The 25887-nt window shown below is 29.8% G+C and overlaps 1 protein-coding gene across 2 annotated transcripts in view; it reads left to right on the top strand.

Annotated features, from left to right (window-relative positions):
- The window catches only part of LOC129990673 (uncharacterized), a 98901-nt gene that overhangs the window by 50385 nt on the left and 22629 nt on the right, over positions 1-25887 (top strand). For both annotated transcript variants that reach the window (XM_056098173.1, XM_056098175.1), the window contains 5 exons: positions 1099-1146; positions 4073-4396; positions 6083-16764; positions 21585-21689; positions 21812-23404. In XM_056098173.1, coding sequence (XP_055954148.1) covers positions 1099-1146; positions 4073-4396; positions 6083-16764; positions 21585-21689; positions 21812-23404 — 12752 coding nt within the window. The remainder of the gene's footprint in view (positions 1-1098; positions 1147-4072; positions 4397-6082; positions 16765-21584; positions 21690-21811; positions 23405-25887) is intronic.

Raw genomic sequence — 25887 nt, 5'->3', positions numbered from 1 at the left:
AATGAAATAAGAACTTTAAATTAGAACAATCTTTTATTTGAGCTCTAATTAAAATTAAGGTATCTCTTGAAAGATTATTGGACTATTTCAGATTTGGGAATCACAGTTATGATGCACAAACAATATGTATGATGTTAAGCATTATGGGCTGATGAGATTCTTGAACTAACTACAAATTATGAGCAGAATTTTAAACAAGTAACCACTTCTGTAACCAATCAAAACTTTTTTCTCCAGATACAAAATAAAAATTAATTTTTTCAAACATACTGTATATTCGAAAATTTTCGCGATTCCAATCTAAAGAGAAAAATCTATTTCAAGAAATTTGTGAATTGGCTTCTGATTGAAGGTTGTAAAAGGGAAAAAAAAATTTCACAATTATACGTCATTAGAGGTCTTGCTATTTCCTATATAAGTGATGAACCGAAAATAGCTTTTTGTAGCAGTTGGCGGGTTGATTATGTGTGTGAAATGGCAATATTTATGTTTCTGAAATTAAATGATGAAGTAAAATCAAAGATGCAATCAGTTGTGTATCTACATAAAATAATGTTAAATTTAAATTCCAAAATTTCATCTTTTCCTCCTCTTTTAAGCATGCTGATGGAAGTAAAAGATTAAATAGTTAGATAACAGTGTAGATAAAAATAAATTTTGAAGGGGAGGGGATGAGAAAAAGAAATAAATCAAACATATGAAAACAAGTTATCTATAGTGAATCGAAGATTATATTAAGTCCAATGGTGCTTAAACTTTTTTGTGTTGTGTAAAAATAGCAGTGGACTAAAAAAAATATTCTGTTGACGATTTTCCATACCAATTCCTCTTTCTTAAATTCAATACATTAAACATCAGAAGTTATTCTGTTAAATCTTATGAGCTATAAGTGGCTGTTAAACTCCCATGCATTAAAATTAATTCAAAGTTTGCTCTCTTTTATATATATATATATTACATGCCTGTTAATAGCTGCTTAGTTTATTTATGTTTATTTAAATAATTCTGTTAACAACAATGGAACATTTTATTGATTTAATAAACTGTTATTCTTAATGTTTTAATTCATGATTATTTTCTTTTGTATGGTTTGAATAGGTTCACAAACATCTCTCATTCATTCGTCTTCAGAATCTTTTGGCTTATGTAAGTGCTTTTAGTTATTGATTATTAATTTATACGTTTCAATAATATATTTTTGTAAATGCAAAACACATGAATTTTCTATTAGTTAAATAATTTTTATACAAGTAGTATAATTAAACTAATGAAGATGTATTAAGATTTTTTTTTACTGTCTTTTTTTTCTAATGTAAATCTTTTTGAATGAAATTGCCTACTTTATCTATAATTATAATAAAGCTCAATGTGTGTGTGTTGGTGCTGTACAGGCCAGACCGTTTGATCTACAGCTACTAGATTTGGTACATGTATACTTTGGGATGTTCATCTTGGAGCGATGTTTTAAAAATTTTTTAATTAGAATTGTAATTAATCAAAAATAAATTGAAATTTCAACATTTTTTCACGATAACTTTGGAAAATATTGTAGCACAAAAATAATTTTTACATCAAGTTAAAGTTTTAAAAATTATCATTTTAATGATAGCAGTGTTTTGACCCAGATATTAAATTTCTATTTTTAATGAATTTTTAAAAAATATTTTAACCATATTTTTCAACAATTTATTTCTCAAAAAAATAGAAATAAAATTTAACCTGCACAAGCCTTGTATGCTTCAATGAGGAAAAATTAGCTTTTGTCAGCATGTTGCCATCACTGAGATAAAAGTGTAATTTTCAGCACATGTCCATATGAAATGAAATATAATATTTTTTAAACAGTAAATGCAAGACAAAGCTTTCTATAATCTTTTATAATATCCACATTATTCAATAAATCAGCTTTATTTAAGGCTAACATGATTTAATATATATCCTTTCAATTCTGGACCCAATGACTAATTTTGAAGCCCTTAATAATAGAAATACAAGTATTAAAATGGTCTAAATGAAGTAAATATTTATATTTTATGAAACTTGAGTCAGTAAAAGCTCTAATAAATTATGAATGTATAGCTTTTATATAGATCTTTTGCTCCATGAATCATATTTTAGACCACTTCATCGACTGTTTCAAAGATGATACCCCAATCAGCATTTAGGCTTTCTCAAGATTCATTGACCTAAGGTTATGAAAATACTGATTTTTCTAAACTATTCTATTCAAAATTCATAAATCGAAAAGATTTGATAGCAAAAGATAGAAATGTATAGAAGAAAATGAAGAAAAATGTAAAGAATTATTTGCAGAATATGATTTCTTAGAACTAAATGACTGTATAATACTTAGACTTAATAATTTTTTGAAATGTTTGTTGAATAATTTTTGTGTTATTACATAAATCATGAAAATTATTCTGTAGTACACTTAAGACATTCTGAACAACTTTGTTTTCAGTACTCATATTTTTAAAATAGGAACTGTTTTATTTATTTTAAAGTTGGAGCGTAAAAAATATTTCTTGGAATATGATTCTTCAGAAACAAAGGATTGTATAAAATTTAGACTTTATAATATTTGAGAAGTACTTTAATTAACTGAAAAAATTATTATTTACATTATCTAAATCTTTTTGAAAATAAAACTAAAAACTGAATTTTATGATAAATCTGAAAATTTTTTGTTAAATAATTATTGAGATATTACATAAATTATGAAAAATTATTCTATAGTGCACATAAGACTTAAATGCTGAATGACTCTATTTTCCAAATTCATATTTTTAAAAAAAGATCAATGGTTTCAATAGAAAAAAAATATTTTTATATTAATTACAGTGTAATCATTTCCACTTTAATATAATATCGAAATTTTATGAGAGCTGGCAGAAAATTAGAGAGACAGTACTTAAGACTTAATGCCTTTATAATAGTATGAGTGAATTGTATGACTATCAAAATTTGAAGTTTAAAAATATTTTGATGAAGATGCCATTAAAAGATAAGTGACATAAAATATTTAATTGGAAATTTTAACAAACATTAAGATTGGCGAACCGGCTGGTCCCCAAAGACGGCTAGTTTTTAATAAATTTATAGTTTGCGATAGACTGAGTATTATAGGAAATTGTCCTGTTTATGATTTTTTTCTTGCATAAGTCATGGCATCTAAAAAGACATGTTTAAAATTATTTGTATTTCTGATTTTTATATATAAATTGTTGTTTTATTAATGTTAATGAAATCTTCCTTTTATTTCTTTGAAATAAAATGAGGAATATAATTATATAACCTTAGATTAAATGTTTTATAATTAATTTTAAACAATTGAAAAAGACTTTATAATCTTCAACATTAATAAGTGAGGTTGGTTGTTCAAATTAACAATCCAATACCTTGTTACCAAGAACTAGCCACTATTGAACAGCAACTAGATTACTTGTAATAATAGTTGTTTTTTAATTTAAATAAAATCTTTGTATGCATAAAATTAAATTATATATAAAGGAAGAAATTTAATTTTTTAAAAACTTGTGTATCTCTATAAAAGAGGAGTTTGTTTAATGTAGTTTTAAAACCTATAGCATTATTATGCTGGTATTAAAAGTGTCTGGATAATCAATTTTAAAATGGTGTTAATATCATTTTTGTACAATAATGTTTTTGGAAACTGTTGCTGGAATAGCCGAAATTTCACTTAATGTTTAATTGATTAAATTTTCAAAAAAATACTGTAAGTGAAGATGAAATGCTCTAAGTGAAAAAGGTGAGCATTTTTATCTATTGTGTATTTGTTCTAAATTTGGAAATCTAAGTCGAGTAAACTGGCCTGTCAAGTGCTGACATAAACACATTCTTTTATAAATATAGATATAAATAAATAGTTGTTTTCTTATCTTTTACTTTTTTCATTTGGCACCTTATATGAATTTGAACTATTTAAGTGTGTAACTAAATGCTTTTTTATGAAGTAGTGCAGTTAGCAGTCTGATAGATTTTATGTAATTTACATAATTTATTAGATTTATAACTTTTTTAACATTCTAAATTTGAACTGTTTATCTGGTAGCCAACACGCAAGATAGAGAAGTGTTAAAATTGCTTGTGAATATGTGTGAAAATCATGTACCAGAAGATGACAGTATTCTTGCCACAAAGAATGATTCTGAGAGTGATAATGACGATGAAGTCACAAATGAAATGTCCCAGCAATTTGTAGATGATATTTTGAATGCACAAGTCTCTTCACAGCATATTGGCCTTCAAAATCCAATGCATGCCAGTAATGTTTTTCTCAACAGCATTAATGCTGACTTACCATCAAGATGCCAAGAGGAATCCCATATGTGTCAAGTGGATGGTGCATATGATGGTGATAATGATACTTTTGAAGGTAAATTATTTTTCTCATTCTTGAAGTTGACTTTTCAGATGGTATAAATGCATCCCCCCTCCCCTTTTGCCTATGAGAGTTAATATAGCTATTGTGCTAATGAATTATTTGAAATATTCATATATTCTTCAAGGAGATCATGATAGCATAATTATCTTAACCAGTGGGTCACGTACAAACCTTAATTCTTTAAGAATCTGTCATACATGGGCTGCTTATATACTTGAAATGCATTAGAGGAGAACTTCTTGCTTATGATTTTGAAGTTTAGAAAGAGGTGTTGGTTCAGGTATCAGTCCTTGCTTGTCACCTGATCAAGGTACGAAATTTTGAGATCATCATTTATCTTCGAGATGAAATATTAATCTGGTTCATAGAGCCATAAGGGTCTAATGGTAAGGCCAGATAAATCCAAATATGAAATTCAGTTCCATTAAACATCCATTATATATGTGGACTGATGCACTCTAAATCTAGTATAGTGGGCCAGAAATTTTCCTATTTGTGTAATGTAGAAGTTTGGAGAGAAAAGTACAAGCTCATCATCATCATCATAGCCTTACTGTAGTTCAGAATTTTCAAAATTCTCAGGTCAGTCACAAAATAGCCTTCATGATACTTCCAAACAGGGTGATAATTTAATTAAATTAATATAATTAATCTAAATCTTTTATATTTATGTTATGATTAATATACTTTGTCTCAGTAGTAGAATTAACCTACTGAAGCAAAATTAATGCATTTTTTGTTTTACATTTTTAGTTTCTTATCATTATTATTTTTCATGGTTTTTATAGTATGAAGAATTATCTTAACTCAATAATACTCTATAACTCAATAATACTCTAAGGCATAACATTGTGCCAAAACTCCACTTTAAAAAAAAAAATCTTTTATTTAATCAGAATATTTGAAAAAATATTCTCATCAACATCATAAAAGAGAAAATTCTTCATCTGAGCATATTAAAAATAAATACTTCTCAGTGTTTATATGATTGTACTTTTTACTAGTCAGAAGTCTTTATTTGCATCCATTCAGTGATTTTGAATTAATATTATAATGAATAGTTAATCAAATTTGTGAGATTACTTTTGCTTGTATTTACCCTTATCGTGGCAAGATTGCTTGTTTGAAGAAAAGCAAAAAAAAAAAAAAAAAATGTATATAAGTATGTATATATAAAAATGTGTAAGAAAAATCATTTAGGCATATTTATTTTATAGTGGTAGTATATTTTTATGAAGTTGTATGTATGGTATACTATACAAAATGAACATAAGGGTTAATATATTGTAGACAAGAAAATATGAAATACATTTTATAATAGAAATAAAATTAATTTGTGGTGTAATTCTCATCAAATCTTGTAGATTTATTAAGATGTTTCAATTCATTTGCATTAATTTTAAGTTAATAAACTTTTATGATTATCTTATAATATTGCTGCATGCCTTCAGTTTGACAATTAGGTTCAGAAATACTTTTTTAAAATTGTTTATGAAATTGAGCATTATTTGTATGCAGGATGGCTATAATCATTTATGGCAATGTGTTAATTGTTATAATTTGTGAAAAGGAATTATTTTTAACTTTTTTTGTAAATTATATATTTTCAGTAAATATTTGTTCTTTTAAAATTTTGTAGCTTGATTTAACTTGAATTTTCCCTCTTTTTTTCTGTAGGTCCACAGTTATCAAAAGAAGAAGAGACGAATGTAAACTCTGAGTTGAAAGAACCTCCTATGTTGGATCCTATTCATCCACCTGAAAGTCTTCAGCAAAGCTGGATGATACCTTGCTCAGTGAAAATGACAGATATTGGAACTGTTAATTCCACAGAGAAAATGTCATTGGCTTTTCTAGCTAATGGTAGTAATGCTCGACCAAAATCAAAGACACTTCATGCTCCTCTTGTTAAGAGGGTAAGTTGTTCAAGAATGAACAAAAATGAACGATTGCAGAAAAAGAAAATGACTATTTGCCCTTCTGTTAGAATTTTATTAAAAGATCTCATTTCAAAGGTAGTAGAGCAAAAAAACGAATCAATGAATGGTGGTTCAAAAACAAAATGTAATCATCTTCAACTAAATAAAGATAAAACTACTGAACCTAAAGCAAATGCTGATTGTTTTTTGGGCACACGACCTAAGGCCAGAAACAATATTTGTCCACCTCTTGAGAAATCATGTGTGATAAAAAAATTACCAATTGATGAAGTATCAGCCACTAATTCTGGGTCTCTTCCATCAAAATCTACATCTTGGAATGATCTTCTGAAACCGTTGCAATTTATTAATAGTACATGTATTCCTTCTTCATCTAAGCATTCTAAGGATGTTAGGCCAAAGATGAAAAATGGTAAATTTAAAGCTCACTATGAATCGCATACCAATAAAATTTACTCTGATAAAGATAAAAATTATGAATTACATCTGAATTCATCAAGCAAGAAATCTCCAAAGAAATCAGAATTGCTTAAAAAATTATCAGCACGTGTTGATAGTAAATATAAGAAAAAAGATATGAATGATAAACAAAATGTAGGACTGTCAGACTCAGACTCAACCAAATTAAAAAAATCTTCTCATGATCACAACAAATTTCACTCATCTCCTAATGAATCACCTTGCACAAAATCACCAAATTCAATTCAAACCTTTGGCACTCTCGAAAGCACTTTAATTTTGAGCTGTAATGTTTTAGACTATGATGATGTAAAAAATGTAAATTTTTCCAAACTTGGTCGTGAAGTTGTGGTTCTTAAAAAGTTAACAGAAAAAGAAATTTCTGACTTGAAATCAGGATGTAGCGAAATAAATCAAGATCTTATTTCTACACAAGCATCAACTGAAAGCAAGAAAGATCAAAAAGAGATAAAGAATGAAAGAAAATGTTACAAAATATTTGACAAAAATAAATTAAAGCCATGTTATTTAAACCATATTGACAGTTTGGATTTAAAGAAATCATCCGAGATCAACACAGTTAACAAAGAACTGCCATTTTCAGAAATCCAAAACTCTCATGATACTGATAGTGATCATTCTGGACTTATAGGGGTTTCAGCTAATGAATCCCTTTTGGACAATGCTGACTCTAAAAAATTTAAAAATATACCATGTACTCTTAATAATATCACTCCTGCATTTCGACTTACTGGTATTATTGATGAAAAACTATTTGCTCTTGACAAAAATTCAGAAAGTTCATCATCTAATAATGGTATGTTTGTCTCACAAAATGATGACCAATGCTTTAGGCCTAAAGCACTTAGTGGTCATCAGTCTACTACATCAGTAAATAATGTTAAAGAATCTGATGATGCAATTGATTGTAAAAATATGCTTGACCCTGATGTTTGTATTCTAGAAACTGCTACTAATTATTTGCAATCTACTGGTAATTCCAGCTCAATGGCCGGTGTATCTGCTTCTAATTTGAAACCAGAATTTCAGAAATCTTTAAAAGATAGTAATCACAAAGTGAATTCTGGAAAACATAGAAAAAAGAATAAAAAAGGCAAGCAGAAAGGGAAGGCAGATGAAGAGTTGGATACAAAATATGAATTGCATGAATTTTCAAAATATAACGATTTTATTAAAGATTCTGAACCTGCTTTTCAGAATTCTCTTGATGAAAGAAATGTTGATTATTTTCCAGGAGCAAAAGCAGCGAGTCCTAATGTAAATCTTCTTATCAATTCTGCTACTAAAATGTTAGGAAGTGATCAAAATCTGAATAATAAAGTTATCAAACCAAGAGCCATATCTTCACTACTGGAAGCCAGTGTACCTTCTGGAATGGACAAAATTAATAAAAAATTTAGTAACATCATAAAGAATTCCCCTTACGTTAAACTTGTTGATTGTAAAAAATTTATTGAAGAAAATCATCCAGAAAACTTGCATTTGTTATCAAAGAAAAACAGATTGTTTAAAAACAATGAACAGAGAATATGTAATAGTTCTAAAGTATCTTCTGAATCAAAAACTAAGAAATTTCAAATACCTAGAAAGGAAGATTGTGTTTCTAGTTCGGGTTGTCCCAATAAAAATGAATTCAAGCATAAATTTAAAAATATTCAGTGCAGTCATAGTTCATCTTCCAAGAAAAGAAATCAAGGCTATTCTAAATTAGATATTTTGTCTCTACCTGTTAAATCGAAATCTAGTTCTGCAATAGAATTGCACACTAGCAATGCAGTACCCAGTAGATCAGTGAATCCAAAGATAACTTGCAAATCTGATACAAGAAATAATTTGCATATAAATTATCCTTCTTCTGAATTGACACCATCAAAAATTAAGGATGAAATTAATAAAAATGCATTAAAATATACCGATTCCACTTTTTTAAATTGTATTCCTAATCACTATAGTAAGCCCTCTTCAAGTAAAAATTCAAATAATCATAAATTGCCTGATCCTGATTGTATAATAGTAGGAGAGGTGAAAATTAAGGAAGCATCAGAAAACAAAATGTCCAGTAAACCAAAAAATAAAGAGAAAAATAAAATACCATCTCAGTGGGTTGTAAAGGAAGATAATGATTTTAAAAATTCTTTGGGAGATAATTCCATTGAGAATTACTGCAACCCCAAATCCAAAGTTGCAGTAACAAATGAAAATAATGACCTAGTTCTTATAAAAGTGCCCGAAGTAAAGCATACAAATAAAACTCATTGTGAACCAAAACTTAATTTAAGTAATTCACTAGATAACAGTATTATTACTACTAATGATCTGTATGACACAGTGAAAAGAAGAACAGCTAGCAAAAACCAGCTTGCCCCAAAAATTTTCTTGAAACCAGATTCACGTAAAAGATTGAATAATAATAAATCAGGAAAAGTTGTGCCTACTAATTCAAAAACAAAAACCTCTAAGAAAAATCTTGCTGATGACCAGAAGAATTTTTTGTCAGTTCCAACTGCAAAATCAGATATTCGGTGTCCATCTTCTTATGAAAAAGAGGATTCTTTTCCTGCATCAGAAAGAAAAAATTCTGTTTGTGTTTCAAATGAAAAGGAATTGAATGATTTAAAAAACACTGTTTCTGTATCTAAAAAGAAAGCATTATTTTCTTCGCTGAATAAAAATCAATCTCATATGAAAAAGGAATCTGTTTCAATACTTGATGGTATGACTGCTGATAGCTCGGCATTGATTGGTCCACCCCAAATGTCTGAAGATATTACAGCACCTAATAATGAATCTATGCCACAATCTCCTGGACCATCTACTTCAACTGATGTTTTGCATACTGATATTTTATCTACAAATAATGTATTAAATCCTATTCCGGAGGATTCAAATGGAAACGAGTCTGCTTTCTTGCTACAAACTACACAAGCTTGTGGAAGCCTCCCCACTACTAGTTCAAAAAGTATTTTATCTAGACCTTCTAAAGGAAGGGCTTCAAAAATGAGTAGAATTTCTAACAATTTTGGTTTTTTCAGCAGTAAAACTCCACAAAGAAACAGAAGATGTCAAAATGATCCTGAAAGTTTGCAGTTCCCAAAGCCAATGAGTAGTAGACTATCACTCAAGTCGAATAAGAAAAATGACTTCCCCAATGAAAGAAAAAATTATACCTCACAGCAAGACTCCAGAGCAAAATGGAAAATTGATAATACATTATTGGATAACAATTCCCAAGGTTGTAATAAATCTACCAGTTCTGAGAAGAATTTGTATCTTCAGTCTTCCGAAACTAACATTTTACCACAGAACGTTTCTATAAAGTCTGAACCAGCTGATGATTATGATGATAATAAAAATCCTGTTATAAGTGATGCTTTAAAATGTTTTGATTTCGATGAGGGGTCGAGCTCTGATTCTGCTTCATTTACTTTCAGCCACTCAAAACGAACTCAAAACCAAAAAGATAAAAAAAATCAACAAAAGACACAGCAACCTAAACATGGAAGAAATGCATCTAAAAGTAATGTGCAGTGCTCCTCATCTAGTACTAATGAATCAAGTAAAGGCAATGTTCATCTTAATTCTCCTTCAACTTCATCGTGTAACAGTAGTGTCAATATTGATAGATATCCCAAAAGAAATTGTTCGATTACATCCAGTGTTGATGATGATGTAGTTATCCTTGATGAAACTCCGGTCATTAATTGTGGTTCTTCTCGAGGGACCCGTAAGTCTTCAAGATTACTGAGTAATAACAATACTGGTCCAAAAGAAATAATTGATTTAGAGAAAGAAGATGTCTGCATGAATGCAGCACCAGTTATTACTATAAAGCGGGATAGTGAAGGAAACAACAGCATTGTACCAAATAAAAGATGCAATATTTCTACAAATAATGTGAGTAGACCTGAATGTTTAGCATGTACTCAGCCATCCACATCATCCTCCTCATGCTTTTGTGAGACAGATTCATCTGATATTTTGGGATCAAGAAATTCTGCTGATGATTCATTGTCCAGTCCCGATTCGAAACATGGTCTTAAACTGAAGCTCAAACTGAAAACTATCATGACACGTAACAATGAACCCAAAATTGTTGTTGTTGGGAAGCATTTAGATGGGGAAAAGAGTCAGGAAAATGACATGCAAAATCATTGTGAAGTTACAATAAAAGTGGAAGGAGAATCGGAAATAAAATCAAGAACAAAACGAACATTAGGAGCTAGGAGTTCAAAACGGAGATCAAAAACAAATACAGATGCACCACCTTTACTTATTAAAGATATCAAGAAAGAAAAAGATGATGATTATGAAAAATCATATGTACAGCCTTTGAAATTTAGCTTAGCTTCCATAAATGCAGCTAAAACGGAGAAACCTAGCACAAGTTTGGAGCCAAAGTGTGAGCCTTTGAAATTATATAGAAGATTAAACCACTTTTATCTGGAATCTGATACTTCTAATAAAAGAAAATTGCCCAACTCTACTGATGAGAATCCTAGTAAAGAAACAGAAGTACTTCCAAAACGCAGGAGAGGTAGACCTGCTAAAATTCAAAAATCTGCTCCTCCCCAAAATGATTTATCTCCACTAAAAAATAATACTTCCTTCAATAAAAGTTCAAGTAATGGAAGTTCCACTTGTCAAAATAAAGGTACATCTTCTCCTGATCAGCTTTTAGATATAGGCAGAAGATGTTCTTTCCCCATTTCAGATAATATAGAAGAATGTTGTTATGAGAAAGTTGGCCCAGACAAGAAGTTCGACTGGTTAAAAGTAAAAATTAAACAAGAACCTATTTCTGACCATGAGGATGCAGGAAAGAAGGATAATAATGCTAATGTAAGTTTGTCATCATTGGAAAATAATGCATCAGCTGCAACCTCAAGAAGAAGAAATAGTTTGAGATGTGAAAGCTTCAAAAAATTTTTCGATTCTGGTAGCGATGATGATACAAAACCTAAAAGTGTTACAAAACCTCAAAAAAAAAAGACAAGGTCTAAATCAGTTAATATTGAAACCAGCAAGAAAAATGTTGAACAGCCTAATGAAATGCCAACTTTTTCCAACAGAAGAACTAGAACTAGATCAGGAAGCTTTAAAAAGTTCTTCAATGGGGATAACGATGGGAATTCTGATTCTGACCGCAAATATGTAAGTTCTAACATAATAGTTAAAACCAAAAAGGAAACGCCTCCTCGTCGAAAAAGGGGCAGACCACCACTTTTGAGAAATAGACAATTGTCTACTGATGCTCAGCCTTCTTGCAATCCATGTAGTGTCACATTAGAGAGACTTCCCCCATCTCTCCTAAAACAAGGCAATTCAACCAAAAAAACGCACAAACGATCAAATTTTGAAGCAAGGAATGAGCCCAATTTAAATTCTGCTGTTGGTAGTAGTCAGCAAATTCCTGGTTTAAATTCTAATAGTATTCCCAGTTACTCTATTCAAAACAATGAATCAACAATGTACATTCGACCTCCTTGTATTGATAATGATATAACTCACATAGAACCACATGTTTTGAATTCAGAAAAAAGTGATTTTGAAGTCCTTCATAGCAAAGTTATGGGTGAAAAAATTTCACCAGTATTACGACCATCTACAGATAAAAATCCGGACACACAGTTTGTTACCAATTCTGGACCGGTAACTATAAATGGACTTAATTCTATAGATATTAATAGCAATATCTCAGAACTTTTAAGCAAAAAAGAAATTCCAGATAATCAAATGAACTGCCCGTCATTTATGTATAACTCTATACTAAATCCTGACAGCAGTATCCTCTCAAACCAAAATTCTGCGAATTTCCTTAGGCCTCCATCACACGAAATGGACCAACGTGTGTTTGAAAGCCCATCAGATATTTTAAGAAGTGGTAATATGGACTGTCAGTCACCTTTACTTTATTCTCATTCACCTATTGCCGACATAAAACATACAAATGACAATAAATTCTTGCATTTAAATCAATCCCCACCCCAAGGATACAAACGACAGCAAGATTTAATTCACAGCCCAGTTATGAATACTGATCCCATGTTTGATCATTGCAATTCTCCTTTGAAAGAAGTCATCACAGCAAATGAAAATTTGAAAACTCAAGAAAAAGATTTTAGCGGAACCATGCAGCGAAGAAGTGTGAACAGTTATTATTCTAACTGCAGTGACTCGTATAATGAAGGGTCAGTAATTCACAAATCAAAAACTAAACACGATATGTTTGCTAATGACATTCCTGGTTCTTTGCATGCAAATGATTTTAGCAAAGAACAACAGCAACATAATTCTCCTTATCCATTTGAAAGCAATTCTTTGGATCAGAATGAAGAACTTTCCTGTTGTACCACAAAAAGATTTGACACTTACGATAAAATCTCCAAAAGTCAGCGTAATTCTTTAAAATACCTTGGCAAGACTTTCAGTGGCAGAGAAACAAATGTAACTTCATGTTTCCCAAATAATTATTCCGAAAGCAGGAAGTCATTCCATTCTATTCCCAAGCAAACCAGACTGACTTACGAGGGATCAAATCAGGGAAGTTCGCCCTACTCTAGATTTCCCAGTAGTTATGGTTCTCCAGCAGGAGTACAACAGCAACAGCCTTATTCGGCAGCTAATGAAAATACTTTCAATAATTCTTTTCATCAAAGAACTGATGAATCATTGAATTCTTTCCAAAATCACAATGAATATTATGACCGAATGAAATGGGAAAATTTGAATATCTCTAGCTTTTCCAATACTAATGATTCATATTCTGAAAATAGTAGGTCACCATTTTCTGTCCATCAAAACAGGTTTGACAGCTATTATACTAAAAATAATAGTGATTTAAATGGGAGCTCTAGAATGAATATTGATTCTTATTGCAAGCAAAAATGGTCAGAAGTTAATACTCCTTATTTCCCTCTTGGTGACAGACCTCTAAATGAATTTCCCCGAAATGATCGATCTTTGGATGAATTCTCTCTTAATGATAGGCCTGTAAATGATATTTTTCGATACCAGCCTCCTCAAGTTCAGCCAGAATCAAGCAAGTATGACAGTTCATATCCAAATATTAATAGTCAAGTTTCTACTTCAAGTGAAACATTTGATAGAACAAAAAGTGTTAATACAAATTTTTCACGTTTTTCAACTTTTGATTGTAATCCTGATGAGTCAAAAGAATTTCAGAACACAGCAGGAAAAAAATATGAAAACGCATTTGATAAAAATATAGAAGAATTTTTTAATCAACATAGATTTACTTCTAATAGTTCAGAAATTCAGAGTCCTTCACCTGTTTCTCATACATCTTCACAGCTAGGAACAAATTCCAGCCCTTTCAAAATTGATTCCACTGTAGATTTTAATAAAAAAGTGGATTTTAATACTGAATCAAATGATGCGGGATGCAGTTTTATTGAGGTGTGCAAACCATCTCCTTGTAGTTCATTAAGTGATCAGTTGGATTCTGTGCAAAGTCCTAGTTTAATTAATAATTCACCATTATGTATGCCTAACCATCCGGCGAGTGTTATAGGGAAATTTAAAATGCAAGAAATAATTGAAGAATTGTCTTCACCATGTGTAGAAGATGTAACAAACTCCTCAGAAGTCTATGATCAAAAAACACTGTCACCAAACAACTCTAGAGTAGTTCCAGTTGTATCAAGTGATTCTGGTGATACTATGAGTGAATGCAGTACCATTCTAAAATCACCTGATTCCCTTTCAAGGAATGCCAAAATCACTTTTAATGAACAAAATGTTAGAACATTTGAAATGAATTTGGATTCAGTACAAGAGGACTCCTTTGATTTACTATCGGACCAAATGATTTCAGAAGATGAATCATTTCTAATGGATGACAATATATTCCCAAATTCCCCAGAAACGAAAGTTGATGAAAGTTCACTTATTCCTGTGGACAATAAGGATAGTGATGATGTATGCACCATTCCTAAAACAACATGTACTGATAACTTTTCTGCACAAAGTGCAGAAGCAGATCAAACTTCTTTGAATTATATTGATTGTAACGTTCAAATTCTCAATTTTCAAGAGTGTCTCACTGAAAGTGATCCTGTTATGCATCCTTTTTTAGGTGATCTGAACTTGGATTTTCTTTCTCAAGACAGTAACAATATTACAAACAAGGAAAATGACAGTAATAATTGTGTGAAAGCAATAGATGTCTCAGTGAAAGATGATCTTAGCGACTCAACTCAGACTGCCGACAAAGCTCAAAACAATAGTGGCTGCCCATTATTTCTTGAAACAGTTCCTAATGTGAATGTCATAGTTGCAAATCCCTCGAGCTCCACATCAGATCCTCCTAACTCTCTTGTACCATTGGAATCTCATAAAAACTCTATTATGCCAACTGTAACTGTTAGTAATTCACTTTTAAATGAGACTCCTTTGTCACAATCATCACCTGCTTTTAATCCCATTGGCCCAACTTTTTTATCAACTTTGATGGTCAATGATTCTATAGTATTACCTCAATCTAATTTTTTCTTCAATAATGGTTCAATAATTATTAGAGATGATTCATCTGTAAAACAGGATCATATTAATATGTTTCAAAATTCAGGTACTGATAAAAATTATTCCATGGACAGTGAATCTGAAGTAGACTCTAAAGATTCACAAGAGGTTCAGAATCTTAGAAAATCCTTTAATGGAGAAGATGATATATTAAGTATGATTGTTAAGTCTTGTGATATTGGTGAAGAATTTGATGAAAAGTTTGATTCACCAGATGAGTCTTTAAATAATGTAGGCGAATCAAACAGCATCCTGTCTACAACAGAAAACTTTGATGCTGCATCTAACTTCAGTGCTGTAGTTAATACTGATTCAATTCCTAATTCTCTTCCTATAAATAACATGAAACAGATCACTATGGCTTCTCAAGACTTACCTTCAAATCATGTGCAAAAAGTTGAGTCTGCAGTCCTTTCATGCGAACTTCCTAAGCAAATTAATGAATATCGGTCAAAAGAAAATGCTTCTGAAACTACTTCATCTGTATCATCCCCCAACCAGTCTTTAGAACCTTCCCGGGATAAGGAAAGCATCCAAGAAAGTGCCATTTTAGACAGCATGATTCATAGCTTTTATGGGGAAGAAACTATATACAGCTTAAATGCATTGGAAAATTGTGATTCTTTGTCTTTTTGTTCAAATGTCCATATCTACAATGCATCATTGGATGAATTAAATAAAGGCAATTTGAAATCAGTTGCTGGTGACTTTCCAGCAAGATATAGCAAAGGCATTGTAATAATATCTCCTAATCAATCTAGTGATTTGCCGTGTAAAGGAAATTATACATTAATGGCTAAAGCTGGAAATGGAAGCAGTTGGAAGAATCAGCTGAATTTGAATGATAAATTGGAATTTAAAAAACCAACTGATTCCATCTCAGGCGAAACAAATGAGATAGATTTACAAAAGATGCTAATGAAGCCTGGTGGTTCACCTCCACATTATGTCAGAATAGTAATTTGGATTGGTAAACCACCGGAAGCTACAACATGCAGTAGTCTTGAAGACACCCCTAGTCAGACATTGGAATCTACAGAAGAAAAATCTCAACCTAGTGAAAACCAGTCAGCTCAGAACGTGCCAAACGTTGTTAACCAACAATTGATGATTACTCCAACATCGGGAACAGATCATGGTGTTCTCAGACAGTTACTTTCCAGAGGTGTTTCTTTAGAATCAACTCCTAATAATCGCTCATACAGCAAAGAACACATATTAGATAGGCTACTTTTGTCACCTATCAGTAAAGACAATTTACTGACAAATGACATAAAGAAAAAAAGAAAACTTTCATTTGATGATGCATCAGAACAATCTGAATTGCCAGAGAGTAAGAAATTGAAGGGAGTTCATGAGAGATCTTGGAAAAAATCCCTTATATCTGATCAATCTGAGGTAAATAACTTCCATATGATTAACATTTCTTTATATACTTAATTATATATAATTTTCTATATACAATTTATTAAATATATTTTATTTTTCCATATATTTAAGAAATTATTAAAGATTTTTTTCCTAAATCTTAATTTATATGAACCATTTAATGTGTAATGCCATTTAATATTTAAATCAAGTGATTTTGAAAAGTTGTTTCACTGATGAATATTCACTTTGTAGACTTCTTCAAAATGTATGTGCTTTTCAGAACTTAATAGGAACAAAACTAACTTTTCCCCCCTAAGGCATGTAATAAGGTAGGCATCAATTTGCCTTAAATTGCTGAGGAAGTTGATTTATTTTTTTCCTCATTTAAAAAATCATTTACTGTGTAATATATGTATTGATCACTGTGTGGATTTAGTTTGTTTTTATAACTTCATAAAATAAATGTATGTCTTTCTGAAATATCTATTTTTAGTTCTATAAAATTCAGTTTTTCATTTACTTCACTGGGTCACATTGGCCTGTTGCAAATCTCTGTTAAAAAAAACCAGAAAAATATGGGCTGATTCTATGAATTATTTACATGCTAAAAGTCTATTGATTGTGATGTTGAAATTTGGATGGGGAATACTAGCTTAGGAGTTATTTTTTATATCTGACTAATCTTTTACATCTGAAAATTATTTGGTTTGTTCCCTTAAATCAATTATGTAGTTGTAAAACAGGGTCAGAACAAATCAAAATCAAATGGGATACTTGTTTGACTGAATAGTCTGAAATGATGCCAAATATTAACTTTAAAAAATAAACCATAAAAAAGGGTTGTTGATTCAGTTAAAAAAGTAAAAATTCTAACTATTTGAGAGATAACAAAAAATTTGTATTCTTATTTACATCACTGTTTTATTAGAAACTGATATTCTTTATATTGAGAAAGAGATTAATTTTTTCATCTTTTTCTTTATTTTAGTTTTATCATTCACTCTACATAATATCTCTTATAATTTCTGTTTCATGCAAGATACTTTATATCTATTTTCCAATGCTACTCTATTTTAATTCCTCATACTGATAGCTCTTATTGTCTGATTTTTTCATAATGTCAGTAGTTTTCTTTGTTCCTGAAGAAAAGTAAATGGCATGATATACAAGAGTTAATTCTATTTTCTAAATCTGGCATTTCCAACAGGGTTACCACAAACAAGGAAAACTGGGAAAGTACAGGAATTTTAAGTTCTTTAGCTCCAGTAGCTTACAGTTTAGCTTACATTACAGTTTATTCTTTAGCTTACAGCTGTTCTTTTACCATGAGATTCCCAGATCACAGCTAATGAACATGCATAAGACTGCTATAACTGCATGAGAGTATAGAATAAATTTCTTTGCCAGAAGTAGCAACATTTAGTGTGCAGAAGTCTTGCATTGGTGTTTAGTTACTCACACTTGAGTTTATTAAATGATTCATATATTATTTGAGTAACTTTTTATTTGTGACCTTTTTCAGTTTCAAAGTAGATTAGGTGTGTTTTTTTTTTTTTTTGTTTTTTTTTACACTATGAGCTGCTTAAAATCCATATTTTGGATAGATCAAAACCTGAACTACTATGCTGTGAATGGATTTGAAAAGTTCTGCAAAATCCATTTGCTGTGTACTGCTCGGTTTTTTTAAGAAGATAATGAGCTTAAGTAATATGGGAGGGAAAAGCACATATTAGTCATGCCCCAAAAAGAAAATATACAAAATCGCTTGTCTGTTTAAAAAAGTCATTGTCGCTATTAGATATTGTATCTAAAAGGAATATAGAAGATGATATGCTAAGTTTGAAAATGTCAAATTTGATGTCCGAAAATAAGCTAATTTCCCTCTTTTTAGTTCAAGAACAATCATTTGAAGCTGAACTTACATGGACATTAGAACTTGTAGTGTTAATTTGCCCTTTATTGTATTCAATGCAGAAATATTTTCACATATGTTCACTGGTAGTTAAACAGTCAAAAATGTACTTTAGGTCATACAAAAATATCATACATTATCTGTTACGGATTAGCTCTATTTTTTTTTTCTAAAATCTATTAAGAAATCTTTTTAAAATTTTGTAATATGATTTGACGAAGCTGTGAACCCCATTACACAAAAATACCAAATAGATCTTTCTGTAAGATACTGGTGTGAATCAACCAATAGAATCTCCACAAGATATTGGAGTACCTCCAAGGCTTGCCACTGACCAAAAATTGTTTGAGAATTTTAAAGAAGTTATATCAAGTATGGACATACAGTTACTTTTACAAATTAGTATGGATGAATTAAATGTAAATATAAAATTTGTAAAGCATGTCAAAAAAAGGACTTGCATGAAAATGACTATAAAATTTGAGATCTAAATACTTGTGGACTGCACATAATCCATGAAGCATTTCAGTATGAACATACATCTACTGAATGGAAAGCACATGTTATTTTAAGAGCAATGTATAGAATATTAAAAAATAATCCAGCTAGATATGTCGATTTCCTGGAAGTTACAAGTTCTCCTGAATTTCCATCGAAGTTTTCTTCTATCCACTGGATAGAAAATGACAATATTGGCAGACATGCTCTAAAAGTTTTGGATAAAATAAAAAAAGACATAGATTTCAATAAAAATACTTTGCCTGAATCTGCCGTGAATGATAATATAAATGTTTGTCAGGATAAGTTGATTTTGAATAAAATTAGCTTTTTCTCTTATATTGCTAATATTATTCAGCCATTTCTTAAAATATTTTAGACATCTGAACCAATGATGCCTTATTTTAAAATCTTTTCACTCTTCTTAAACAGTTAAAAGCAGAATCGAAGAAGCAAGAATGTTAGACAGCTTATTTTTAATAGAACTTGGTGATCCTAAAAATCTAAGATTGAGAAAAAATAATGACAGTATTGGAATAGTGACTGGAAACTACTTGATTGCTAGTAGAGCTACAGAAATTTAAAAAAGAAGCTTTTTAGCAGTGTTTTATATTTCTGAAAAATACTATAAAAAAATATTTTTAATGCATGTTCTGAAGAAACCGAAAAAGTGAATACAAAGAATGGTTTGGTTTATTTAATGAAAAAATACATTTAAATAATTTCTATGATAACATTTTGAAATCCAAAGAATTTGATGATTGTTAAAAAGTTGTAAAAATAATTTTTGTATTGTGATATGGCAATGCATCTGTGGAAAGTGGATCTAGTATCAGCTGTTGAAAGAAGATTCTCTAATTGGTGTAAGCTCAATGATGCCATACACTTTTGTGGAGGTGTTTTAAATGTTCTGTGTTGAAATATGCCAAAAATTAAAAATGTCTTGGAAAGTTCTAATTTTATTTTATTTCTATTTATACAAAAAAGAAAAGGCACTAAAAAAATATGTAATTAAAAAAATGACATGATCTGAATTGTCAGGATCATAAATGTATATCTAGAAACGAATTATAATAAATTTAACAAAACTGGTTATGATAATATTTTCTAAAGAAGTAAAAAATAAATTTCACAAATGTGAAAATACATCAAAGTGAAGTAATTTTGTAGAATTTGGTAGTTGATTTTTTTTAAAATAAATAATTAAAGAATTTTGTGTGGGAGAAGATAAAAATGATTACTTAAAACAGTTTTAAATTTTTGGAATTAGGAACAAACAAAGGAAATTAAATATTTTGGATTTATTCTTACATATGTGGTCACAATCAAATTAAAAATTATTGAGAAATAAGTTGTGCAATTTTTTGCGGTTTTATTTTTCAACTTTAAAAAATCTTTTCAATTATTTTTGAAATAAATTTTCTTCAATTTAAGAATGTTTTCTTATCTTACTATATTGTTTCACTCATGATGTGTTATTAGTTTCAGTAATAAAATTAATTCTCAGGAATTAATTGTATATAAAATAGTGCCATCTTATTTATAAAAACATTAATAAAATCTGTAATTGATATTTTATATAAACAAGGAAAAACTTTTTTTCTTTCATTTATAGAGATTATCCCTTAAAAAATCTTTGTCTCTAATGAATTATTATCATTTATGTATATTGAAATTATTATTTTTTTAATTTGCATTATAAGTTATGCTCAAGTTTAAATTCTACATTTTGCATAAGTTGATAAAAAAATTTTTTTAACTTTAGCACAAAATTAAATTAATACTTAATTAAAATTTTATGTTTAATTATATCAACAAATTATAAATCTAACATTCTAATTTAAACGTCACAATTTTCCTGAAGTCAGCTAATAGTAGAATGTCTGAAAAATAGTTATTTTTACGTGATTTGCAAGATACTGAACTTAACTATTAAAATAAAAGAGAAAAATTGAAAAAATAGATTTACCATTCTAGAAAAAAATATTTAACTCTAAATTATATTCAGGATAATGATAAAAGTGTTAATGCAGTCAGTAGGTTTATCTTTCCCTTACATTTTAATTTTCTTTTATATACTTAATATTTCAAACACTTGTATATAAATTATAGATAAGGGTTCTAAAGAGAGTATTTTTTTATAAGCCTTGAGAAAAGTACGAGTTTAAAATATTCGTTTGATTCTATTTCCTTAATTCATAAGCATGTCTATACATCAAAATAATAATAAATCGCACATTTCAGTTTCGTTGAAATTAGAAGCTCAATATGAAAAAGGGATATTTGTGCCAAAGTTTTGATTCTGCTGTTATGTCTGATGCATTATTTTATCAACAAATATTGTTTTATAAATTTAAATTTAATGCCACATATTTCTTACGAATAACAATCATGATTTTAACATTATCCATATATTTTCCCTCTCCTTTTCTATCAGGATATATCTGGAAATCTGACTTCATCTGAAATCGATGGACCAACATTAATAAATTCGAAAGACTTTCGAATCAACATTGAAGATTGTGAAAGAGTGAGGCACGAAGTATGATAATCCTGTGTAGCTTAGTCATTCTTTAAAGACTTCTCCTTCATTGTAAACTATAATCATAATATTTTTTGTTTGTTTTTATTTTGTTTTTTTTTCTTCCTTTGTTACTGTTGCAGGCGCAACATCTCACTATAATGAGCTTGGAAATACATGTAAATACTAGAAACACTTTAAGCCCAGATCCTGAGCATGATCCAGTTGCTGTCATTTTTTATACCATTTACAATGAAATGGAAACTTTTCAACAAGAAATCGTGGGCATTATAGCATTTGAAAAGCAGCCTGAGAACAATGGTTTGAGAAACACTCGCACATCTCTGACAAATTATTTAACTCTAGTGCCTGGAGTAAAAACTTGCCAAGTGACCTGTGTGGAGGATGAAAAGCTGCTATTTGAAAAACTTACTTCCGTTGTAAAAGAATGGGATCCTGATTTGTTGATTGGTTATGAAATTCAAATGGCATCCTGGGGATATCTAATTGAAAGGGCCAGATTTTTGAAGATCAACTTGATCAGTATGTTATCAAGATTCTGCTCTGAAAAAAAAGAGAATAAACTTGATCAAGTTCGTGAAGAAAATGTAGTTGACCAGACTGCAGACATTGATCGTATCAGTATTCCTGGAAGAATTGTCCTCAATGTATGGCGACTTATGAGGAAAGAAATAACCCTAAATGTGTATACCTTTGAGAATGTGTATTATCATGTGCTTCACAAACGCACACCAAAGTATTCCTTCCATGATCTATCTCAGTGGTATTGTGGTCATCAGAAAGAAACCATTGTAAGATACTATGTAATTCGTATTTTGGGGACAATTCAAATATTAGATAAACTTGACCTCATTCGACGCACTAGTGAATTGGCCCGCCTCTTTGGAATCCAATTTTATGAAGTACTGAGTAGAGGCTCCCAATTTAGGGTAGAATCCATGATGCTTCGTACAGCTGCACCAATGGGTTTTGTGGCTGTGTCACCATCAGTCCAGCAGCGATCTCATTCGCGTGCACCTGAATGTGTGCCACTCATTTTGGAGCCACTGTCAAAATTCTATGAGGATCCATTGGTTGTGTTAGACTTTCAATCTCTGTATCCCTCCGTAATTATAGCTAACAACTATTGCTTCTCAACGTGCCTTGGTAGGATTGGTCACTTTGATAAAAATGTGCCTTTTGAATTCGGTTGCACTTCTCTTAATGTCTCTGCGGCCCTTCTCAAAAATCTGGTTGAAAGTGACAGCATTAATGTTTCACCCCAGGGCATTGCATTTGTCAAGTCTAACATTAGACGTGGTATCTTGCCAACTATGTTGGAGGAAATATTAGCCACTCGAATAATGGTGAAGCAATCCATGAAGAATATCAAACACAATAATGCTTTGAAGAAGCTTCTTGATGCTCGACAGCTGGGTCTTAAGTTAATTGCCAATGTCACTTATGGTTATACTGGAGCAAGCTATTCTGGAAGAATGCCTTGCGTAGAAGTGGCAGACAGCATAGTTGGGAAAGCAAGAGAAACCTTGGAAAGGGCCATCCGACTCATTGAAAATACACCAGAATGGAGAGCTAAAGTAGTGTATGGGGATACAGACAGCTTGTTCGTTTTGTTACCTGGAAGAAGTAAAGAAGAAGCATTCAAGATAGGACAAGAAATGGCAGATGCAGTAACAAAAACAAATCCTAGGCCAGTCAAACTGAAATTTGAAAAGGTAAACATAAAAATTTATTGCACTTGATGATTTTAATCCAGTCATGCATTGATTCTTAATATACTTTTATATGGAGATTTTAGATTTTTTTAAAAATTTTATCATTAATTTTCCACTTGTAATTAAATTTAAATAACATTTCTGAAACCAATCATTCTGCATGCCAAATTTTTGTGGTTTGAGCTATTTCTCTAATATAATTTATATTTTAAAAATTAATTTGCAAACAAATTTTTTCCCTCTCTTATTTAAACAGTTTGTCTAAATTCATTACTCTGTATTAAATAGAATAAAAATAATTTCATTGCATTTCATGTATTTGGCAAAGATTGTATTTTTGAAACATTGGAAAATACTATAGTGCCAGCTTTTTAAAATTTTCATCATATTATACAAACTGTCTTAAAACACCTTTCATTAGCATTCATATTTCTAAACAATATCTCTGGATGTAAGAATATTATTGATCTTTAATTCAATTCATTTAATTGTAATAGAATATACTGGGGAGCAACTTGGATAAATTGAATGGTAAGAAGTATAGAAATTTCACCATTCAGATGTATTTTATAATTAAGTTTACACTTAGTGCTTGCTATTGTTGTCAGTATCAATACACTTTTGCTCCTTGTATTTGTCTGTATACTTGAAACACAGATACATGTTTCTTGCCATTAAGTATAAGCATAATTACCCTAAATTCATATCTAAGCTACTTACTTCAAAAAGGAGAAGAAATACGATGAAACTGACAGTAATAAGGAACTATTACCACAAATTTTCTCATAAAATAAATCAGTACTTGCGTATTTACTTTTGGATTACCCACATGTCATTGGCAACATCCATATCTATCTATGCTTATAATAAAGCTGAATGTGTGTGTTGGCACTCTACAGACCAGGCTGTTTGACTTACAGCTACCAAATTTGGCACTTGTATATCTTGGAGGTCGGAAATGTAAGAGCGATTACCTTAGAGCGATTTTATTAATTTTTAATTAGAATTTTAATTAATTAAAAAGTAAGCAACATTTTGCCATATTTTTGCAATAACTTCAGAAAATATTACAGCACAAAATTGATTATCTATATTATATTGAAGTTCAAAATATAATCTTTCCAATGATACTAATGTTTTAACATTTAAGTTAAATTTCTATTTTTAATGAATTTTTAAAAAATAATTTAATCATATTTTTCAACAATTTATTTTGCACAAACTAAAAATAAAATTTAAACTGCACGGGCATGGGATAAAAATTATCTTTTATTAATATTTTGCCATCACATTGATAAAAGCTCAAATTAAAAAAATAATAATTATAATAAGTTAACTATTACTGTAAATTAAACTTGAAAAAGTGTAATGTTCAAAATATGTCTGTATGAAATGAAACAAATATGAAATATGATATTTTCTAAAAAATAAATGCAAAAAAGGTTTTTATGATCTTTTACAATATCTACATTATTAATTCAATAAATCAGCTTTATTTAAGGCAAGTATGGTTTAATACATATCCTTCCAATTCAGAGTCTAATGGCTAATTTGTAAACCTCTAATAATAGAAATACATGTGTTAAAATGATCTAAATGAAGTAAATATTTTTTTGTAACTTGTGTCAATAAATACTCTATTAAATTACAAATGTTTAACTTTTATCTAGATCTTCTGCTCTATGAATCTGGCTTGAAATTTGTTGAACACCCATATATCACTTTGGTCTGTGATTGAATTATATTAAAATGGATTTAAAAAAAGAAAATATTTTTGTTTTAAAAACAAAATTGATGTTCTTATTGTCCATAAAATTTTACCTAAAACAAGTCAGCATCATATTTCAATGCAGTTGAAAATTTCACAAGTTCAACTTTGTAAAGTTTAGAAAAATCGTGATCTTTTTATGAGGAAGATATTGATAATTCTGGCAAGGAGGAATGTGTTGAAGAAAAGCTTCCTATGAACACTGAAATTAAGCAAGCACTTGATATTTTAAAACTTGGCATACAACATCATTCATTGAATTTTACAAAATAAAGTTTGATCAATATATTAATGAATAATCATATTTAAAATCTTTCTGAAAATTAGTATTGTAAGAATAACTCTTTGTTTTGGATATCATACTGTTAGGGTTATTTCCTATGTCTTTTTTTATTATATGGATGTATGGTAAAAGGGACAAAGAAATGTCCTAATTGGTGCATTATACTCAAATCTGACTCTTTTGCAATAAAACCACAAAGCAACATTAACTTTTGATTATGTAACAATATTACATTAATGGTGCATTAGCAAAAATTCTCATTAAATTATCTTCATTTCAGATTAATTGAAACAGTATTTCTCATATTCTTTTTTTTAAGCTGTGATTAAAAAAAAAATATTAACAAGATTCTTTTGGAAGGTTTCTAATTATATAAATAATGAACAGAATAACAATATGGAACTGTGGTTTTTAGTTTCATTTTCAAAACAA

This window comes from Argiope bruennichi, chromosome 2 (genome assembly GCF_947563725.1).
Source record: "Argiope bruennichi chromosome 2, qqArgBrue1.1, whole genome shotgun sequence".
NCBI classification, from domain to species: domain Eukaryota; kingdom Metazoa; phylum Arthropoda; class Arachnida; order Araneae; family Araneidae; genus Argiope; species Argiope bruennichi.
The sequence above is the reverse complement of the archived record's forward strand: the minus strand, read 5'-3'. Positions and strand labels throughout refer to the sequence as shown.